Below are 21458 nucleotides of genomic sequence, written 5' to 3'. Positions count from 1 at the left end.
GGCATAAAACACTTTTGTGTTAAAACATGGCCAAAAACAAAACAATTCATTTTGCACAGTAACCCGTAGACCTGGTAGCAGTGCGCTGTCTGCTGTGTGAAAAAAAAAGCTGCTGCTAGCTGTCGTGTTGACACTTGTGACGTATTGTGTAGTACTGCCACGTGCTGGGATAGCTCGATATTTCGCCGTTTTTCGGGTGATACTAATTAATTTTATATGAAAGGCTGATTTTGCAGCGCCAGGACATTATTCGGAAAGCACATTTCGCAAAACTAGTCGATCAAATACGAAACTGAAACCACGTTTGCGGCATTAGCAACAGCCGGCCGCCAGTGATGTATTGACATCGCCATCACAAAGTGGCCTGTGTCAAGTTTGTTCCCAATGAAATGGAAATGGGGATGTGAACTTTCATTATGAATGCTCATATCAAAAGAAAGTTATTTTGCACGCTGAGTACAGCTACGTCGCATATTTTGTGTGCCTGACACCTGTGTCCATGAGTGGTGCAAACAAAGGAGGGAAATCAGCTGCACGTCAGCTGGGAAGTTTCTACTGCCCTAAAATGGGAAAATATCCGGACCTCAATGACAAGCTTGCAGGCGTTCTCTAGTAGCTTCGTGTAGACCGAACATGTACGGCGAAAACCCTTGAGGGTTTTCGCTAGAGCTGTGCGAATAGCAAAATTTTGGGTGCGAAGCGAATTCGAATATTGAAGTCTGAGTGCGAATTGAATCGAATATTTTTTGAATATTTCTCGAATATTTCTAGAATATTTTTCGAATACTTCGAAGTGAAATTGCAGAAAAAAAGTTGGAGAGGATTCCTAAGCATATTCTTATGAGACAGCAACATGAAAGTTTCTTTTTGCTGGGTTGATTAAGCACTGGCGGGGTGGTGTTTCATAGTTGTCTTATCAAGAATGAGGCAATGTAGAGGCCGAATTCTTACGTACATGATTTGGTGCAACCACAGTGTTGCCGACAACACTTTACACGTGATAGGCAAAGATGCCATTTCCTCATCCTCTCCTCCTCTTTCAACTTCTGTGGAAGCCCAAATGATGTGGCGGACAAGGGTGTGCTCCCTTCAAGTCCGGAGTTCCAAATCTGCCTCTTAGACGTCGATATATAAGAACATGTGAAATTTTGAATGCTAAAAAGCTTCGGCTTCCGATTTTTCGGACTTCCTGCCCAAATTTCAGGCCCAAAACAGCATTAACTGAGCCCCCAACTTTGCCACATCTTTCATCTCCATGTTGGAACCAGCGTTTTCTTTCTTTCTACATTTGCGACCGTAGCGGAGTTTGAAAGGCAGCTTTGCCGCAGTACGGGGGTGTGATGAGGTGAAGCATATTGAACATCTAGGGACCACTTTCAATCAGACGTTGGTTGTGGTTAGCAAAGTTCGACCGTAAACGGAGCTTGAAAGGCAGCTTTGCCGCAATACCGGGGTGTGATGAGGTGAAGCATATTGAAAATTTGAAGGGGTCACTTTCACTCGGACGTTGACTGTATTTGTTTTTGGGAAGTTCGAATAGTAAAATTCCAGTGCGAATCGAATCGAATAGCAAACACTATTCGAAAAATATTCGAAATTTCGAATATTCGCACACCCCTAGTTTTCGCCGTACATGTACAACAGAAGCTTCCTGGTACCAAAGAGTTTTTCTTGTACATGTACAGCATAGTGTTTATTTTTAAAACGTGCGCCTTTTTCGGTCATTTCTCTTGCTTGGCCTGTGCTGCCACACTTCGGGAATACGTGGAATTTTTTTTCATGTGCCAATGTCTCTCCGTTGTATTTTTTTTTTTTTTTTTGCTTCCCAAAACGGCGTGCCGGCTATTGCTTGCCCATCCGAGCGCATTCGCAGTGCAGCTGGTTTAAATGCGCGCCTTTTTCAATCATTTCTCTTGCTTTGCATGTGCTGCCATGTTTTGGGAATACGTGGAATTTTTTTCATGCGCCGATGTCTCTCAGTCTTTTTTTTTTTTTTGCTTTCCAAAGAGGCGCAGCGGCTTTCATTACACATCAGAACGCGCGCACGCGGTCCGGCTGGTTTCAGTTTCGTCCTTCGGGTGGTTTTCACTTCTTGCGCCCGCAAAGCTGATGGCTGTTTGGTTTCTAATCTCTCAAAGGGTGACCGCTTGTTACACTCTCGTTTATTGCTCCCCGGGGCGCGATTACATCTGTTTCCGTGCTGCGCTAACTTACACAAACGACACCGCCGTGATTGTGTTTCTTGTTTTGGGGTCTCGGAAAAACTAACTACGTCTTGTTGGCGATAAGCCGAAGGATTACTGTAGCTTTTTTGCTCGCTTTGCTTTTCGGACGGGCGCACAACCACTGAGTTCTCTTCCGTGCGCTCATTGACGCAGTTCGCTTACGCTATGGAAGTGCGCGCCGGTTGCTCTGCTGTCGGTGAGTCGAGCAGCGATTCTTCTGATGCGGACTATTCCCCAAATGCCGTATCATAATCTGATGAATTGGATTTCAGTTTGTCAGATGACAATCTTTTGACGAGTTTAGACTCCGATGACGATCACGGAGCGGCATCTGAAAAGTGTGCGTGGCGAGCCATGTTTCAAAGACTATCACACGCTGAAAAGGTTTTAGTGTTAGAGCACAAACATTTTTAACCGGAAAAGTACTCTGGTGCACTTATTTTTGTATGTCTGTGAGCTATGTTTAACACAATGCATGATTTTTATTTATAGAAAACTGTTAAGTTTCTTTTTTTTTAGGATTTTGCTTGATTTTACTACGAATAAACCATTGTATGTAACAACAAAAGTAATTTTTTGTCACTTTACGGTCACGAAAAATATTTTAGACAATTTTTTCTTAAATAGGATTGTCTGAAAAATTTAGTTCAGCAATAAAAAAGTTACACATTTTTGGACTGTATGTCGTGAAAAAATTCGACCCTCAAAGGGTTAAGGTAACAGCCCTTGAAGTGGTACGTGATCTAGGCGTATCCAGAAGGGACCTTAAAGCCAGCAAAAAGTGGATCACCGAAGAAATGCAACTGCCAGCGGAATAAATCTCGCTTTCTACGAGGGTGCATTGTGCTGGCCTTTTTTTCTTCGTCTGATTGTCAACATTAGCGGCATGCCATACTTTGAAAAGATCTTGCAACATTACGCGCACATGCATTTTTATTTAGAACTCTCGAAAACTGGCTGCGAATTACCTTCAATTAAGTGTGGCCTAAGCAGATTCTGCGCTTTGTAGTTTTATGCTGCACACTTTCTAGTCTGCGCACTGTGATTTAGCTCCCTTGTCTAAAATAGCGTCAGGTTGTGGTGACAGCCGTTAACCTTTCGATAGGTCCAAGTTGGCGAGGAGAATTGGGTTTACGCTCGTCATTTAGAAGCGGTGTGATTTGATTTTAAGTGAGTGAAACAGTTATATATTTATTTTCCAGAAGTTCGAATATTTCGAATAGTAAAATTCTTGTGCGAAGCATAGCCAACAGTATTCGAAATATATTCGAAATGCCGTTTGAAGTTTGGGTTGTGTTGAGTGCAGGCTGCTGCCAGAGCCGCAGTCCACCCTGGAGGCCCTGGTGCGTCCTCGGGCGAGCCAGCTTCCCCCGCACATCCAGAGCGCGTACGTGCACAATGCCCTGAAGCTGTGGGCCCGCCTGGTGGCTGCCCAGCAGGACGAGCCTGACTGCAGCCAGCTGCTGCTGGAGCGGCTGCCCCTGTTTGTGCAGAGCGGAGACCTGGAGGTGCAGGAGCGAGTGAGTTTGGCCTGGTATCAACCAGACTGCGGGAAACACTCCACGATAAGGCTCGCCGAGAAAGGGGGCCACCGCCTCCGAAACTGAAGGAAACGGTGCACCTACCGATCTTGGAGGCTGAGAAACGGACATTGACGACCACCCGTTTGTAGCACGAAGCCACATGGAAACCCGTACAGATTTCTCGGAAAGAAAGCCTCTCGGTTGCCGGAAAGTTTGTCCTGGTCTGGCGATCGAACCCGGGACCGCCTTTCTGGGGCGGTCGCTCTACCAATTGACCTAACCAGAAAGCTAGCATTTGGCATTGCGAGGGCAAATTAATTGACAGCTTAAAGCGCACGAACACGGAATACTGCAAATCATTTCTGCAGAATCCCGCAAGGTTGATTGGTTGTCAATTAATTCTCCCTCGCACTGCCAATTGCTAGCTTCCTGGTTAGCTCAATTGGTAGAGCAATCACCCCAGAAAGGCGTTGGTCCCGGGTTTGAACCCCGGACCAGGACGAATTTTTCCGCAACTAAGAAGCTTTCTTTCTGAGAAATCTGTATGGATTTCCTTCATGCTACAAATGGGTGGTGGTCAATTTCTCTTTCTCAACCCCTCTGCCACCTTGCAGGCTTCTGCAGAATCGATTTACAGTCTTGGCGGCTGTACAACTGGCCACAGAAAGCCATGCCAGTGTAAAATTCAACATGGCAGCTTTCAAAATCAAGTGGCACGGCTCGGAACGAGCTATTTAGTCTGGAAAAATCGAACTTTAGGGCCTAAATTCATTCGAGAAATCAATTGCGAAAATGCATTAGTTCTGTGGAAACCTTGACAGTCAGTTTATGTAGTCCTGGATATTCATCAAGTCCAAATTTTTAAAGTCTGAAAACTGCATTGGCAACTGTGGTAGTGGAAAGCACAGCTTGCATGAAGAGCCAGGCCTCGTGGCACAACCTCCCTACAAAAAAGTCGTGTGCTGCCATTGGAACTCCCAGGGCATTCCTGATCAAGTGCATCCTATCTGTCCAGTTGTATTTGGATCAACTTTGTTGAAGTGGAAATAGTTGTAGGAAAGTTATTGGTTCAGGATTTAGTTTTTCTGTATTACAGTAATTGCTTGTTATAAAGACGTTGGTTTACTTGAAACATCGCTTGACTCAAAATTTCTCCTAGTCCCGACCTAAACGCATGCATATTAAGCCACATTACTGGAAGCGCACGAAGAGCTTGACCCGCTTAGAAAAAAGTGGCAAGCAGAGGCACTGCTGAGCGGCAGCCACCCTTTTGCGCATGCAGTGTTAAATTAATGTGTCCGACAAACGAGTCTCATGCAGGCACAGAACAGGACACAAAAGTACCAAACCCAGGACCGATGCCCGCCTAGTGTAAAGGGTGCCAAGCCGAGTGCTCCAAGCTGTTTACTGCGGAGTGGATGCGAGCTGTCAAATTTTCTGGCGCAGCATGCCCAAACCGTTAATTCCGGGCGTCATCCATCGCTGGTGTCCTCCTTGATAGAATCCACACGAAAATAAAGTTTTCTTGGTGCATTGGGATGCCAAAAAAGCGCGGTCTCTTGGATGCCGAAAAGTGGGCAAGAGACCGCTGGCTGATTTGCGCCGTAGCATTCCATAAGGTGCGCTCGAGCAAAGTTCTGGCGCTAGCACTTCTGGCACGGAAACACGCTATCCGACTTGAGAAAAATGCTCCAAATGCGTGCTAGGGCCATTGAATTTTGTTCCTAGACATTTTTCACTGGCATGGACACGATGGTGCACAAACACTGACACTCGAACCGTAGAATTAGCAGTCTCGTCAGCAATGGGGTGCCAAAAAACTCGTTTTGCAAACTTCACGGCTGCACGCCTCGGGAAAAAATCGCGCAGTGATCATGCAAAGCCCCTACTGCAAAACCGGCAAGTTTTCACGATTCCGCTGTGTACCCACAATGAGTGAATAATCGTTTTTTGAGCACAGCAAACACAACCTCAGACTCTAGCCACGGCATTTGTGGCACTTGCCAGCACGAAACTCTCGACGTCCACTGTACAGGCGGCCACTGCCTTCCCCTCCTCATTTGGATGCCAGTCACTGCTCTTGCTTGCCTTCGTGTCAACTCCTTGCTGCCAGTTTCGACGTTGCTGCTCCTCCAAAGCCGCCCTCCTGAGCACTGCCTTCCTCCAACGGGGGACCCTTTCGAGGTTCCTGCTTCTTGCACGACTCCGATCGTCTTTCTTCGGCAACACGTGAAGCTGAAGCCCATCATTGCAACCGTCGCCATCACCAGTGCGCACGAGAGAAGCAAGATGCTTTAACAGCATTTTGAAATTTCTGTGTCACCCGCTGCATTCAATCACTTTGGTGCTGGTGGCGCATGCCTTTGGATCCGTGCTGCGGGCCATGTGATTGTGATATTCAGAGTGCTTTGTTTGGTGTGCCTCATGTATTTTTTTGAGGTCTACAGTCTACAGTGATGCACCTCCACCAGATGTCACGGGTTCGTGACGTCGACGAAGACAACGGCTGGCATGGTCAAGATGAAACTCTTTATTTGGCCGAACTTGTGGCCGGGAAATACATGCTGTACACTGATAGGCGGCGAACAGGGCGTCGGCCGTCGAAAAACTGACCAGCGGTGAAGCGCGTCGGCATTTATGCATGTGCCGTAGAATATTCCAGCGTTATCACTGGTTGTCGCACAATCTCTAGAATAATGTCGAGTGTTTGCGTCTTGCGCGCAATCCTAACAAAATGATCTACAATAATCGCGAAGCTTCTCGAACAGTGAGGCGTGGTTTGCGCTGAGCGTTGCTGACAGTCTTTGTGGGCGAAAACCGAACACAGCAAAAGTGATAATAAGAAACGCACGTGGCAATACGCACAAATTTCTTTAAATCCACATGCCATTTAAAATTACTAATCTGTAAAGCACTAATTAAGCCCACGTTAGAGTATTCATCACCTGTTTGGGACCCCAGTCAAAAAATGATCAGGGTGCATACAGGTCCTTAAAATTCTTCAAAACCCTTGAATTTGAAAAATGCGTTTTCAGCGCCCTTGAGAGTCCTGGAATTTTTTCCCGTCCTTGAAATTCCTTGAATTTCCAGAGCAGTGCACTCTCATATCCGACATTGCGACCTCCTTAACGTGGTAGATCGGTGTGTCGAGCTGGCAAACTCCCCATTTCGGAAGCAGTAATGCGGCACGAGCGCACATGGTTCCATTTTGCAGAACTGCATCAGAAAAAAAAGTCACTGTTTCACGGCGAAGACGAAGCAATGAATGCGATAGCAAAAAATTAGAATGTCACACGAAGAACGGCAAGCAACTCCATACTTCTAGCGTGCCGCTTGTGGTGTCGTCATCGATCGTCGGTTGGTTTTACTTATGTTCACGTTGCCCTTACCGAACACCACCGCGGGTTCGAGCACTGGGAGCTTCATGCAGGCTGCCGCGTCCTCATTCGTCCCGCGCCCGTGTACCGTTTGCACTGCTGCGCGCAAGAACTCGGCCCGTCACTGCGAAGGGACGGCAAGCCGTCACGCGCAGCAAGGGAGACCCTAGGCGACACTCTCCAAATTAGTGGTTTATTACTGGGACTACAAAGAGATCAGTTGTTTTACACCAGAATCAATCACGAATGACATAATTACACATGACACCAATTAGCTAATACAAGTTACCAAATGTGGCCGCGAATGGCACACCTATAAAACAAACAAAGAAAGAAGCAGGTTTGGAGAGCCGACCTACCCTTCGGCCAGCGCTCCCGCGATCGTGCACCCCAGAGCAGAAGGAACAGAACAGACAAAGGAACACTTGAAAGAAACGTATACAGTGCACGATCGCGAGGCGCTGCCTCGGGACTTCGAGACTGCGGAGGGTAGCGCACGCCCGCTGAGGCCGGGGCCCCGACAAAATGACGTAACCGCCGGCCGGCGACGAAGAACAAAGAACAAAGGATCGCCGCCGGCCGGAGCGGCCAAAACACGTACGCACCCTTCGAGGTCCCCAAGTGGTCTCTCCCACCTCGGCGCACGCCCCCGCTCCTAGGCGAGCGCAAGCAAGGTCCAAATCCCGCCAAAATTGGGCCAATCGGACACCGTGTTTAACTTTGAGGGCGGGGTGGCAGCAAAGTGACTGCGATTTATGACCAGCTGCCACCCGTCCGGTCGAGAGGAGAGAGACACGAGAATTCTCCAAGGGAAGATGGCGTCGAGCAACTGGTTGCGGACGCCTGAATTCCCACACGCTCAAGCACAAAGGACGCACAAAAAGAACACATACAGGACGAGCGGGAACGAAGAACTGTCGCAGCTCGACACTTCCAGCGCGCTGCTTAAACGCAAAGAAAGACACTTGAAAAGAACGCACATGCACACACTGGATGAGTGTGAACTAACATCTGTCACAGTTCTTGCTTCTTTGTGTTTGAGCAGTGCGCTGCAAATGTCGACTGTGCACAACCCAATGCACTTAGAAATTTTCTTTCTTGAAAACTGCGGCGTGTGGAGCATCGCCTCCGACATTGTGCCCCGGCATGCTTCTCTCCGGTCGTCCCAACCGCTCGGAAACAGCGCGATTTCAGAGGTGGGCGTGGCCGACTCCTCCTCCACGCCGCTCACAACCGAGGCATTGCCAAAGGCTATACATGCACCGGGACTGACTTGGAAATGATAGCTTATTGTGTACAGCATTACTGACCGTTTTAGAAACCGCACGAAAACGCAGATGTGCATTTAACGTGGTGTGCGCACAGCGGTGACATCGAAATGTCATCTCAGGTGCACAGAATGCCAGCAACGCATCTATGCAAGGTAACCGCTCAAACGCTCAGCTTAAGCAGCATGAGCACGTTACAAAGAAACAAGGTCCAGTGTACGCTGAAGAGGGGTGCTAACTGAACCAACCAAGCGTGTCACTTGGCATCAGTCATGCTTTCTTCTCACGATGTCGCCACCACCGCTGGGTCTGGCGTGGCCAGACAGACCTGCGGCGAAGGCAAAATCTGTGCTCGCATAACTTTCCAGCCTCTCTAGCACCACGCTTCATGCTCTCCTGATGGCTTCCCGAGTTTCCCTTGCAAACTACACTAAAAAAAGAAAAAAGAGGCTCAAGCACGTGCCGAGAGTTTTTTGCACGTGCGGCGAGTGCGCAGACCTGCAAAATGGCGCCCCGCCACTAGTGCTTCTCGTAGATGACGTCAAGTGCATACCTCCTATACATTTATTTATCTTTGTATAAGTGAAATAACATTACGCTGAATGTTTTGCATGTGTTGGGTGAACTTCACCAAGCTTATACTGGAGAAATCTCAACAGCTCTTGTAAGAGTTCATTGCATGTTGTGAGCTTTTTTTTTTTGTACTGTTTAAGACTTGCTAAGTGATCCAGGCTAGTCATTATTAACATCATTGTGATATGCATTTATTTATATTTGTATAAGTGAAATAACATTACACTGGGCGTTTTGAATATATTTGGTGAACTTAGAGCCTATGCTGGAGAAATCTCAGCCGCTCTTGTAAGTGTTCATTGTGTGTTGTGTTCTTGAGAAGTTATCAAGACTAGATGTTTTTGTTATAATTATGATATCCATTTATTTATTGTTAGTTCAATAAAATTAGTCATTTTTGAAAATCCTAGAGTAAAAAAATTCCAACATTGCATGCTGCTTTGAGTCCTTTAAAAACCTGCGACAGGTCCTGGAAACTCCTTGAATATCCTTGAATTTTTGCTTTGGAAACCTGTACGAGCCCTGACGATTGATACCATTCAGTTAAACTGGTCAGCACATCTCATCAACTCAAGTTATTCCTGCTTAGCTAGCGTTTCACTAACAAAGTCAGACCTTGGACTCATTAATTTCCATCTTCAAAAGAAAATTTCTCGTCTGCGCATTTTTCAAAGAATGCTTTACCGCAGGAACTAATTTCAGAACCTTCGTACATATTGTCATGTCTTGATCATTGGGGTAAAGTTTTCATTCCTTTCTGCCACACTAATGTTTTTTTTTCTGAAAAGCAACCGAGTGGAACCACCTTCCCACCTCCACTGCCTGCGTTAGGGAAGCGTCCTCTTTCAGGACTGCACTAATTGTTGCTTGAACATGTATTCTCGTTAGACGCTGTATATTTTTATTAATAGTACTCACCCCCCCCCCCCCCCCCCCCTCTGTAACACCTTTCAGTGCCCTGAGGGTAATGTAAATAGATAACACGATGTTCCTCTATTCAGGCCTGCTGTGCCCTGAACTTGGTGAAGCAAGTGAGCAAGATGCATGCGCGGGGTGAGAGAGTGAGCGACGAGCTGCTGGCCCTGTTCACTGGTGAGCTCAACCCAGTGGCACCCAAAGCCCAGAAGAAAGTCCCACTTCCTGAAGGGTCAGTCTTCCAGCCACAACTGTCATGGTCATCACTGTAACCAAGCTGTTTTAGTATTCCGCTGCAGTGCACAGTGTAGCGTATGCGAATCAGGGTGGACTGCTGTTTACCTGCATGATCGTCGATTATTGACCGCACCTGTTACTACACACTTTTCAGATATAGCAGACCATACTTCTTACTTGCTAGCATATACTATTCTTTACTATTTTTGCATCAAGTTTTGCTTTTAATGCAACCAGTTCTTACCAACTATATTTTACCATACTGCACGCTCCCAGCAATTGATGCATGGTCAAAGTATATTTAGATTTGCTGCACCAAAGTGCTATAAGTTGCTGAATCAAAATGCCTCTCGTTGCTCCAGAACTGCTTCAAAACACTACACGCAACTGTTAAGGCAGCTAGGTGAAGTGGCCGGTTATATCAGAACCTTGGTGATACGATCACTGCTCATACGAGTTTCGAAACGATACAAATTTTTACGTGGTCCCTGCCAAGGCTCATTAGCCCACAGTGTGCTGGAGCACAGTTGTTGTAAACCAATTTTCGTCCTGCACTGTTTGATACGAATGTACGTTGCCCCGCCAATACGAAAAGAAGGTGCCTGCACAGCCGCGGAAGTTGCGTGGCTGTGAGAAACAACTCGGGTGCGAGCGTACTTGTCACGTACATTGAGGTCCGTTCGATTCGCCTGTACCAATCGGGGCACGAGTTGAAAATTGTGCAGTTCAGTGGTGCAGTGGGATCTTGTTCGCTTAATTTACGCCATCGAGCTAGAGAGGCGGCAAACCGCTTGTGTGGACAGTGTATGAAGTGCCTATGCCTGAATGCTGCTAGTGCGCACGTGCACGACTGCACCAAGCCGGCACCGTCGGCATAGGCGGGGGCAGGAAAATTATGAACCAGCGCTTCACCTTTTCAAACGAATCACGTGGTTCAGAGGTCGCCATCGCTGCATCACTGAAATGAATGGCAAGGTGCGTTCGGGTGGTGCAGGCGAATCCAACGGACCTTTGGTGTTATGCCAGGAAACATACCGAGATTGGGAAGGACCAACGAGCTGTCGTGGGACACAGCACATTTCGTCTACACGTTATTTAATTATGATTACCAGTGTGATGACTGATGTGTAAAAACTATTTGCAGTTCAGAGCAGTCTGCGCTGTGGCCCTGAAAAACAATAATAGAAATTGCACACCAGTTTCCTTTTGTTGTGCACTAGGCGTACGTAGCTTACTCATTTGGCGCACTAGTTATCCATGTTTTCCTGCGATACAAGTTTCAGCTGATGCGAGTATTTCTCGTGAGCCTGCGAGATACGTATCATCAAGATTGTGCTACAACTCCATTTCCGGAATGCTGAGAGTCACCACACTTGTTGAGCGTCACGCCATTCCAACCTGCATTCAGGTGCAATAATGCGTCCCAGTGTTTGTGCTTCATCCCTTCCATTTTGTATTGGCGTAACTGCCTCATTGCAATTCTTGTGGAAAACTTCCAGCACATGTAGTAGATAATAAATTAAGTTATTACCACACTCTTGGCAGTGTCACACTTCAGCTGCCATGGTAGCTGAGCAGATTTGACGGCACGAGTTCCATACCCGGCCCTGGCATTTTGACAGGGTGCTTAGAAAGCAAGGGCGCTTGGATTGAGGTGGTCATATAATTACATGAGCTTCCTGTTTCAATTTGTCTTGTAATGCTGCTACTTCAAGAGAAACTGTCAGTATGAGAAAGATAGTGTTGCTAATTTCAGTTATAATGTCCCTATCATTCCTACAACATTGTTGCCTAATTTGATAAACACCCGCTTTTCTACATTTACAGCCTTCGTACTGCCTTGTGGAATGCTAGTTTGACACTAATAATGCGAGCATATAAATTTACGTGGTGTGTGTGTGTGCGTATTAAGTGGTTCTGATGCACTTGGTGATGTGTTCTGATTACTGGACGAGGGATAAGCCTGGAATCAAACATCGTGCCACAGAAGTGTGTTGGTGTCATAAAGCATGTGTTTTCTGTTCAGCTTGGACCTGGACCAATGGATTAATGACCCACCCTCAGAATCTTCATCTGAAGAGGAAGAGAATACGACGGAAATATTTATCAAGTCCGAAAAGTAAGGAAAAGAAGTTGTGTTCTCTGCTTCATTGATGAAAAACCTGTAGGAATGAACTGTTGACCGAGAGACCGAGTGTCTGCATTGTGTTGTTGACCTTTCACGCTTGTAGTACGCCACGAAGGCTCTGATGATGCCATGAATGCTGCAATTTCGTTTGTAGTGGCATTTCAGAAAGGGAGCTTTTGCTTGCTCTTCTGTATCAATGTCGTTTTGTTTTCTTCACTTATTTGATGTTAAGAAAATATTTAAAGGTTAATTCATGCGTCTAGGCAGAAAAGATGGAGGTTTGTGTTAAAAGGAACCCGAGATGAACAAGGTAAAGGAAAGCCTTAGTTCAGGGCCAAGGCTTTCACGAGACCTGTTTGGTACTTCTGTGCAGTGTTCCTTTAATTGCACTATTGCTTCATATTTTGTTGGTACACAGAGCCTTGTTAATTTCAGGAGTGCGGCAGTATCCCATTTCTCGGAGAAAAAGTATGAGCCTAGCAAAGAAGAACTGGAGAATGTAAGTTTTTCCAGTGCTATACTTGCATGGTTGCTCTGAGATTGGCATTCAAACTACTGCATGTAGTGAGAGCATTTCTCTGGCAAGAACAAAGTGCCAACAAAGTGGCTCATCTCAGTATGTGCAGGTACGGATTAACACGAGACGATTTAGGGCTAAGTAATGCACATACTTTAGTCTCAAGCGTTTCAGTTCGGGTCAGATTCGACCCGCCACCGTTATCTCGAGAGACCAGCATAGGTCGGCAGCATCTCGAGCAATACCAGTTGTTGTGCCAAACAAAATTTGATGTCTCGTTTGAATCTGTGAGTACTGTACATACCCATAATTAGTCTAAAAAATTGTTGCTGGAGACCTAAAAAAAAAAATATCGGAAATAAATGTGTACCGAGCACTTTTGTGGCATGAGACAGCAAAAGGTATTCATGGATGTGCTGCATATGTTTAGTGGAATAAAAAAGTGGGCTCATTTGTTTACACTAAGCACAATTAGAATAAGCACGACAAAACAGGATACCAGACATGCAAGCCAAGTGTTATTCCACTGCCTCCAACTGGGAATTCATCAGCAGCAAGCAAATTTAATGATCACTGGGGTAAAGCAACACTGAAGCAAAATATGATTTCACTGTATTATTAAGCTACCATACCGCAATACCAAGAACAGCACTCTTGCTGCAAGAAAATGCTTGGTAAAACAGGCAGAACCCATGGGTAACACGTGACATCATTCATTTGAAGCGAAAAATCAAACGATGGCGTAAAAGTGGACACAGAAATTATGTTTCTGTTTTGACAAACGCCTTGCAAGCAAAAGTGAAGGAAGCCAAAACTCGTTTTTTTAATATACAACACTACCCTTGTTCATAGCGAGCGACCCACAGAAATTCTGGCGTTACCTTTCTAAAGATCAACACACGGTTTCACAGATTAAATTGCGTGATCAAACCATCACTGAGCCTACATCCATAGCAAACAAACTGAATGTGTTTTTTCAGTCAGTATTTACGAGAACCGCCTCATTCTCTCCATATCCATCACGAGACCTCAAGGTGCCGATGCAGGAAATTACGATTAGTGAGGATGGCATTTTATGTCTACTGCGCAAATTAGACATCAAAAAGGGTTCTGGTCCTGACCGTATCACAAACATTTTTCTGCACAGGTACGCGGGTTGGGTATCGAAATATCTGCACAAAATTTACACGGTATCTTTGAAGATGTCATCTATCCCTGATGATTGGCGCTGTGCAAATGTTGTGCCAATTCACAAATCCGGTTCCAAATCAGACCTGAACAATTACAGACCAGTTTCACTCACCAGTACGTGCTGCAAGGTTTTGGAGCACATCATTTACAAAGCCATTGCTACCCACCTTGACCAAAACGATCTCTTGTCCCATCAACAACACGGTTTCAGGTCTGGATTGTCAACCCTGACGCATTGCTAATGAACCTAATAAAGGAGGTCAAATTGATGCTAATTTTTTGGATTTATCTAAAGCGTTTGACGTCGTACCTCATGCTGAGCCGATTACCAAACTCTATGCTTATGGTATTGACACCGTGTCTTGGATTTCATGTTATGTGACGAATAGAAAGCAAAGTGTCACTGTGAATTCCTGTTTGTCAGAAAAACTGAGTGTGTTTTCTGGAGTGCCACAAGGGTCGTTATTAGCACCTATTTTGTTTTTAATTTATATAAATGACATACAAGACTTTGTTCACCCGGAAGTACAGATATGTTTGTTCGCGGACGATTGCGTCGTATATAAGCCAGTACACAGTCATGCAGATCAGCTTACACTAAATGAATCTTTAGGTTTTATTCAGGCATGGTGCAAGGTATGGGGTATGAGGCTAAACACTACGAAGACACAATTCATATCATTCACTAATAAAAAATGCCCGCTTGAATTCGCATACACACTAGGCAGTACCGCATTATCCAGCACTTCGCATATAAAATATCTGGGGGTAATTTTGACGAATAACCTAAGTTGGGAAACCCACGTTAACGAGATCTGTCGGGAAGCTCATGGTACACTGACATTGCTGAAAAGAAAACTGCGTGGGGCACCATCATCTGCCAAATTAAAAGCACACAAATGTTTAGTGCAACCTGGCCTAGAGTATGCAGACTCAGTTTGGAGCCCACACCAGAAATATCTTATCGATAAACTGGAGCAAATACAAAGACTGGCGGTTCGGTTCGCCTTTTCAGATTATTCAAGAAGGAGCAGCGTTAGCCAGTTAATTATGAAAGCTAATCTGCAGAAGTGAGTTTATTGCAGAATAATATCGAGGTTAAAATTTATTCTTCAGCTCTATCGTGGACACTTCAGATTTAAATCGCCCTGCATACCTACACTGTCTCACCAGACATTCTCTTCGGACGAGTCACAGTAAAATGCTGAGACAATCCGTAAGCCACATAAACTCACACAAGTACTCGCTATTTCCAGCCGCCATCGACTATTGGAATAAACTACCCTAAAGTGCAGTTTCCTCTGCTTCAGCAGATGCATTTGTTAACGCTATTGCAAATATCAACTTTGGTGTGTAAAGTGTTCGCAATCCAATGTCGCAGGATTTACTTTGTATCTTTTTGAACTTATGTGTGCGGAAAACAACGTTGTGTGATTAATATTTCTTTTGTATTTTTACTTTTCTTTTTTGAATGACCATGTACCATGTTTTCCACTTATGTATATGAAGATTTTTTTCGTTACCACTCCTGCTTGGGCCCGAATGTGGCCTGCAGTATGTATAAATAAAGAAAAAAGTGACATTTACTCGGAAAAAATGCAAAAGACACTTGGCTAAAGGAAAAGCATGAATGATAGAACTTTATTGATAAACTCGTCTTTAAGCCAGGCCTGGCTAACATGTGTTGAGTCACCTGTGAAACAATACGGGACGTCGTATGGAGACATTCATCCGTGGGTACAACATGGTCTGTGGCTGATTTGCGCAATCTCTTGTGACTCTGGTGCAAGCCAAGTGTTATTCCACTGCCTCCAACTGGGAATTTATCAGCTGCAAGCAAATTTAATGATCACTGGGGTAAAGCAACACTGAAGCAAAATATGATTTCACTGTATTATTAGTAAGCTACCATACCGCAATACCATGGATGGCACTTTTGCTGCAAGAAAATGCTTGGTAAGCCAGGAAGGCTTTGACAGTGACAGCACATGTGTACGTCTCTGTCAGTAACACTGATTACATTGCATTCTCATTAAGACTTAACATTGGGAACCTTTATTGAAGCAGCATGATGAAAATACAAAAGAAAAAAGGACTTTGCAATCTATGGTTTTGCATTGAGCTACCATCATTGGGCTTCTGGCAAAAAATTTAAAAATGATACATTGACCTTGATATTTCGATCCATTGATGTACCTGTGATCATGAAAATAATGACAATAGTAGTGTTTTGAAATGCTTCACTTTTGTGTCCTCTCAAAGGGAGGAAACTGCATTTTTGGACAGAAAATTGCAAAAAAAATCTATTTTTTTGGAAATGTTATCTTTGGATTCTACCATTACTGATGAATGACCTCACCAATTTTCACGCATCTTATATCATTATTTTAGCCATAACAGCCTTTTATATCGCATTAGCATCTGATGGTGTTTTGTACATTGCTATTTCCCCTGTTTTATTTTTTCATAACCTTAAATCTTCTGAGGAGCTTTTATCGGCTTCGACACACAGAATTTTGAACAGCCAAAAGAACTTGTTGGACTAGTTGGTAGTTCATTTTCATATCAAGTTAATCGAGCGGGAAAATGGCATATTCACACTTGCACACGCCCACTCAACCAAAATATGTGTAGCGCTCACTTTCAGCTGCTTATTCATTGCATGAATACTGGCATTTATACACCAAGTGCATTAACACCAAGAAAGCACAGACTATCAAGGACACAGGTTTTTTTCCACAGCCTAGACTCGATAAACTGTATTTCGATGGCAAACAAAGATAGCAATGGTGCACCTACGTAGCGGTGCTCATTCTTTCTTCTGAAAAAAGCCTCTGAAGCCTCATGTGCTGTCTTTCTTGGGCTTCTGCCAAGAATCTGCGTCCCAGAAAACACCCACAAGATAGAACTCTTGTGCTTAATCTTTGAGCATGCTCGCTAACACTTCTCTTGGTTTGTGCAGTATGGGAAAGAAATGGCAAGTTCAATAACGTACAAAATCATTTTTCTTGAACCTGGCATTTCGCAACTACGACTTGATGCTGCACGGCCTCTGGTAACATGCGTAAAGCCATGAGAAATGCAGTGCTGCCGCAGCTGCTCTTCAAAGCCTTGAAAGAAGGGCCACATAACGCGTTGGACAGACGTGCACTCGGGGATGGCAAATGCAGCCGGGGACAACATTAAGAACATGGAATCAGCTTGCACAAGATAGGGCAGTGGACAGAGCTCAATTGTCTACCGCATAGTGGATGCACTGTGCAGCGGATGTATGATATCTCCCGATTCTTTGGTTATCGTCACTGTAACCATCGTAAGAATTTCGACTTGGGACTTGTTTGACTTTGCGATTCTCCAAATAATTCTGCCAAAGCTTTTGCCCATTGTGATGATGGCACCTGCATTGGTGTTTGTAGAGAAAAAGTGTGACCACAGTGTGAGTGCATTTCCTTCAAAGGAGGCTCCACTGGCTGTGCTATGCCTGCTTTCCTTTCCCCTGCAGATGAGAGAAGCCCGCAGGCAAGAGCAGGCCAGCAACCCACACTACCTGAAGGCCATGCCCAAGAGCAGGGTATGCATTTAATTGAGTCACCTCAAAGAATTAGCTCTTACGCTGGTGTTTGTGCTTGTCAAAGCAAATCTATTAGTTCACTTACAGACATGTAATTTATTATGTCTTTTGGTGACTTTGTAAATTGATTACCTTTTTGAGTACTCAGTTACTTGTATTCACTTGCGTTGTTGAAAAGAATGTCATGCAACACGGCTTTGAGCACTCAAATTTGGCACTGGCCTCAATAATTCCAGACAGTTTTGCAGTTCGGCATATTTGGGTGGGTTAACCACAATGCTCAGTTTTTCATTCCTCTTAAAGGGGTACTGACACAAAAATTTTGGCCTCGCGTTTTTTTGCTGCAATGTGTTGCTGGGGGCCTGTTAGTCATAACACGGCGCATCGTTTGCTGCAGCGCGCGACAGATAATTAATTACAGGCTCCTCATTACCGACCAGTGTCAGTTTCGGTTTCAAAAACGACCAGCCTCCGGGTGCAACCATCACCACCTAGCGGCTGCAGCGCTCGATCACGTCGGCACACAGAAGTGTGACGCACTTCCGCGCTGTTCGCGTCGTCTCCTCGCATTCGCACGCTTGCCGCACGTGCTGCGCGATGTCGTCGCCATCATCGTCCTCGTTGTCGTCGTCCTCCTCATCGTCGTCTCTTGGCGACAATTTTCTTGAGACACCAACAGCGCAGCGGCGAGCGCGTCAAAACAGAAATGGCGGCTACGACGTCATCATAACTTGTTGTATCGGCTACAACGGTTACGTAGGGGAAGTAGGGGGGTCACCTCGGGTCACCTCTGAGGGTGTCAATGCAACAGGTGCGGCCTATAATGCTCGATCGCGCACGCAAACTTCAAAATTCACATAAAATACCTTCCAAGCTTTATTCGCTGTCGATATTTTGCAGATGGTACACGCACGTACACGGAAATTGATCCAGCAGGCTATCTCGGCCGCAAAATTTTGTGTCAGTGCCCCTTTAACGGTTCACAAGATGATAGTCGACAATTTTCACGGGTGCTACTGTGATTCGATAGTGATGGCCACTTCACCTTTTCGTTGGCTCTACTCTGGCACAGCAATGAGAAGCACTGCTTATGTATTTTCTCACGTATAGCCCGCACAAAAAATACAGAAAGTTTGGAGCTAAAGTAGAAACAAAAATGGTGAATTACGTGTGCAAGGTGGCTTCGCAGCAGTGCTTCACAGCCACGCAAGCAAGCTAGCTTCGGGGCAATACGAGTGAATCTTTTTTTAGAAAATTTTCCGTAATTTGTTGTCAAGGTTGCGGGTTAGAAGCGAGAAAATATGTACACCCGTGAGCAAAAGTATAAGGGCCGCGTGTGGCAAAATCGCCGCCTAGAAGTGAGAGTCGTCTGCTGTCGAGCCGCAGCACTGCTCCACTGGATGGCGCAGACGGCAATTTCACCAGGCGCCTCCGTGGTCCGTATACTTTTGCTCACGGGTGTATATGGCGAATGCCAACATGAGCCCCACGAACACGTTTGGAGCACCAGCACTGGCCTTCCCTCCTGCATTCTCGCAAATAAGCGAGGAAAGGGCAAACACTTTCAAAAAAACAAATTGTTAGTCGGTATGTGAAGCACTGCAGAGGGCACAGGGAAATAGCTCCTTCTGTTCAGTACACTGAAGTTGGTGGAAAGTAATGAATTACTTTCTTGGGGTAATTACTGGTAGCAGTAATTAATAATGCTTTTAATTCAAGTAACTGTGGTTGGTTTCTGTACCAGACTTCCCACCATGTTCTGTGTACTGCTCTGAGTGCCCTCTAAATCATAAACCAGGCGCATAGTATTTTGAGCTTTACCAATTGAACTAAGCTGAGGATGCTGCACTCTGTGGAAAGGGCCTGTTGAGGATTTGCTTGCTTCCTTATTTGTAGGAACTTTCATTTTGTAATTCTAATTATCAGCAATGCACTAAAGCACTCGGAATATAACCCTATTAAAACACCATGTATGCCAGCTTATGTTATCTGCAGAGGTGACCTAAATGTAGGAGTGTGTCATACCACTCGATTTTGCTTGTGCCTTTCAGTCGGCCAACGGGCATCTGCAAGGGGCAGCCATGGATGACATCCCCGTGACGGAGATTGATCTGTCCGTGCCTCTTCACATACCTGGTGAGGCTGCTCGTGCCTCATTTTAAACCTCTAGGCATTTACTGTCCCTATGCGACACGGCGTCCTCATTTGGAGATGTGACTTTTGCCATTTCTGTGCACTATTGGCAAGGGAGAGACCACAAACACTGAGCTAATGGTAAATTAAGCATTCTTGTGGCCTAAAATTCCTCTTGTATCACTTCTGGTTGAAATATTTTGCTGCAAACCCCATTAAATGAAATAATACTGAAATAGAAAAAAAAGCCAGCAGATCCCACGCATTGTGGGAATCGATTTAATGCGAAGCAGCCAGCAAAGAGCTGCATACATCGTCTTGTATGTCATTGAGGAAAATGCGTGTCATGGTTTTCATGTTAACTTCTATTGTTTATGTTCGTCACACAGTAACGTCGCGCAATACCAACTTCGGGGTAGCGAAACGGCCACCAGCGCACCATGAGCGCGGTACGTAGGTCATGCTGTAAATGACATGTGTTTCATGACTTTCATGTTAACTCGTGTTATTTACGTTCGTCACACAGTCACATCGCAAGATACCAATTCGGTGTATATCAAGCTAGCGAAACGGCCGCCAGTGCAACATAAGCGTGGCACGAATGTCATGCTGTACATGACATGCGTGTCATGATTTTCATGTTAACTCGTATTATTTATGTTCATCACACAGTCACGTCACGAGATACCAATTTTGGTGTATATCAAGCTAGCGAAACAGCCACCAGCGCACCATGAGCGTGGCAAGTAAGTCATGCTGTACATGACATGCGTGTCATGATTTTCATGTTAACTCGTGATTTTATGTTCGTCACACAGTCACGTCGCGCAATACCAATTTCGGGGTAGATCAAGCTAGCGAAACGGCCGCCAGCGCAACATGAGCGTGGCACGTAAGTCATGCTGTACATGACATGCGTGTCATAATTTTCGTGTTAACTCGTGGTATTTATGTTCGTCACACAGTCACGTCCCAAGATACCCATTTCGGGGTAGATCAAGCTAGCGAAACGGCCGCCAGTGCCCCATGAGCGTGGCACGTAAGTCATGCCGTACATGACATGCGTGTCATGATTATCATGTTAACTCGTGTTATTTATGTTCATTACACAATCACGTCGCAAGATGCCAATTTTGGTGTATATAAAGCTAGCGAAACGGCCGCCAGCGCCCCATGAGCGTGGCACGTAAGTCATGCTGTACATGACATGCGTGTCATGATTTTCATGTTAACTCGTCTTACTTATGTTCCTTACGCAGTCACGTTGCAAGATACCAATTTTGGTGTATATAAAGCTAGCGAAACGGCCGCCAGCGCACCATGAGCGGGCATGTAAATCATGCTGTACATGACATGCGTGTCATGATTTTCATGTTATGACTTGTCATTGATGTTTGTCATGCAGTCCTGTTACGCCATACCAATTTTGGTGTACATTCGATTAACCAAGCGACTAGGAGAGCACAAAGTCGTAGTCGGCTAGATAGATAGATAGATAGATAGATAGATACGCTCAAAGTCGCAGAAGTTCGCTAAGAAATGCTTCGCATTTAATACTATCGTCTTTCAAATCGCTCGGCGTATATTTCTCTGAATCTATGTCATGGGATTGCCAAGTTAATCACTTAGTTAGTAAATTATCTAGAGCAATAGGTACTATGCGTCGCCATTGTAACTATCTTTCTACATCCATTAATATGATGTTATATAATTCAATGTTTCTTTCCTTACTTCAATACGGAATTCTAGTCTGGGGGACGACTTCAGCTGAGAACATTCACTAGCTGATGGTATTACAAA

The 21458-nt window shown here is 45.1% G+C and overlaps 1 protein-coding gene across 4 annotated transcripts in view; it reads left to right on the top strand.

The window, feature by feature from the left end:
* Positions 1-21458, top strand: part of LOC119404600 (AP-3 complex subunit delta-1) — a 150393-nt gene that overhangs the window by 61362 nt on the left and 67573 nt on the right. For all 4 annotated transcript variants that reach the window (XM_037671155.2, XM_037671154.2, XM_037671153.2 and 1 more), the window contains exons 16-21: positions 3532-3745; positions 9968-10113; positions 12145-12237; positions 12682-12745; positions 17457-17525; positions 19577-19661. In XM_037671155.2, the coding sequence (XP_037527083.1) occupies positions 3532-3745; positions 9968-10113; positions 12145-12237; positions 12682-12745; positions 17457-17525; positions 19577-19661 (671 nt within the window). The remainder of the gene's footprint in view (positions 1-3531; positions 3746-9967; positions 10114-12144; positions 12238-12681; positions 12746-17456; positions 17526-19576; positions 19662-21458) is intronic.

The sequence above is a fragment of the Rhipicephalus sanguineus genome, chromosome 9, assembly GCF_013339695.2.
Source record: "Rhipicephalus sanguineus isolate Rsan-2018 chromosome 9, BIME_Rsan_1.4, whole genome shotgun sequence".
Classification (NCBI taxonomy): domain Eukaryota; kingdom Metazoa; phylum Arthropoda; class Arachnida; order Ixodida; family Ixodidae; genus Rhipicephalus; species Rhipicephalus sanguineus.
Note: the sequence above shows the minus strand (reverse complement) of the source record. Positions and strands in the feature narration are given on the sequence as shown.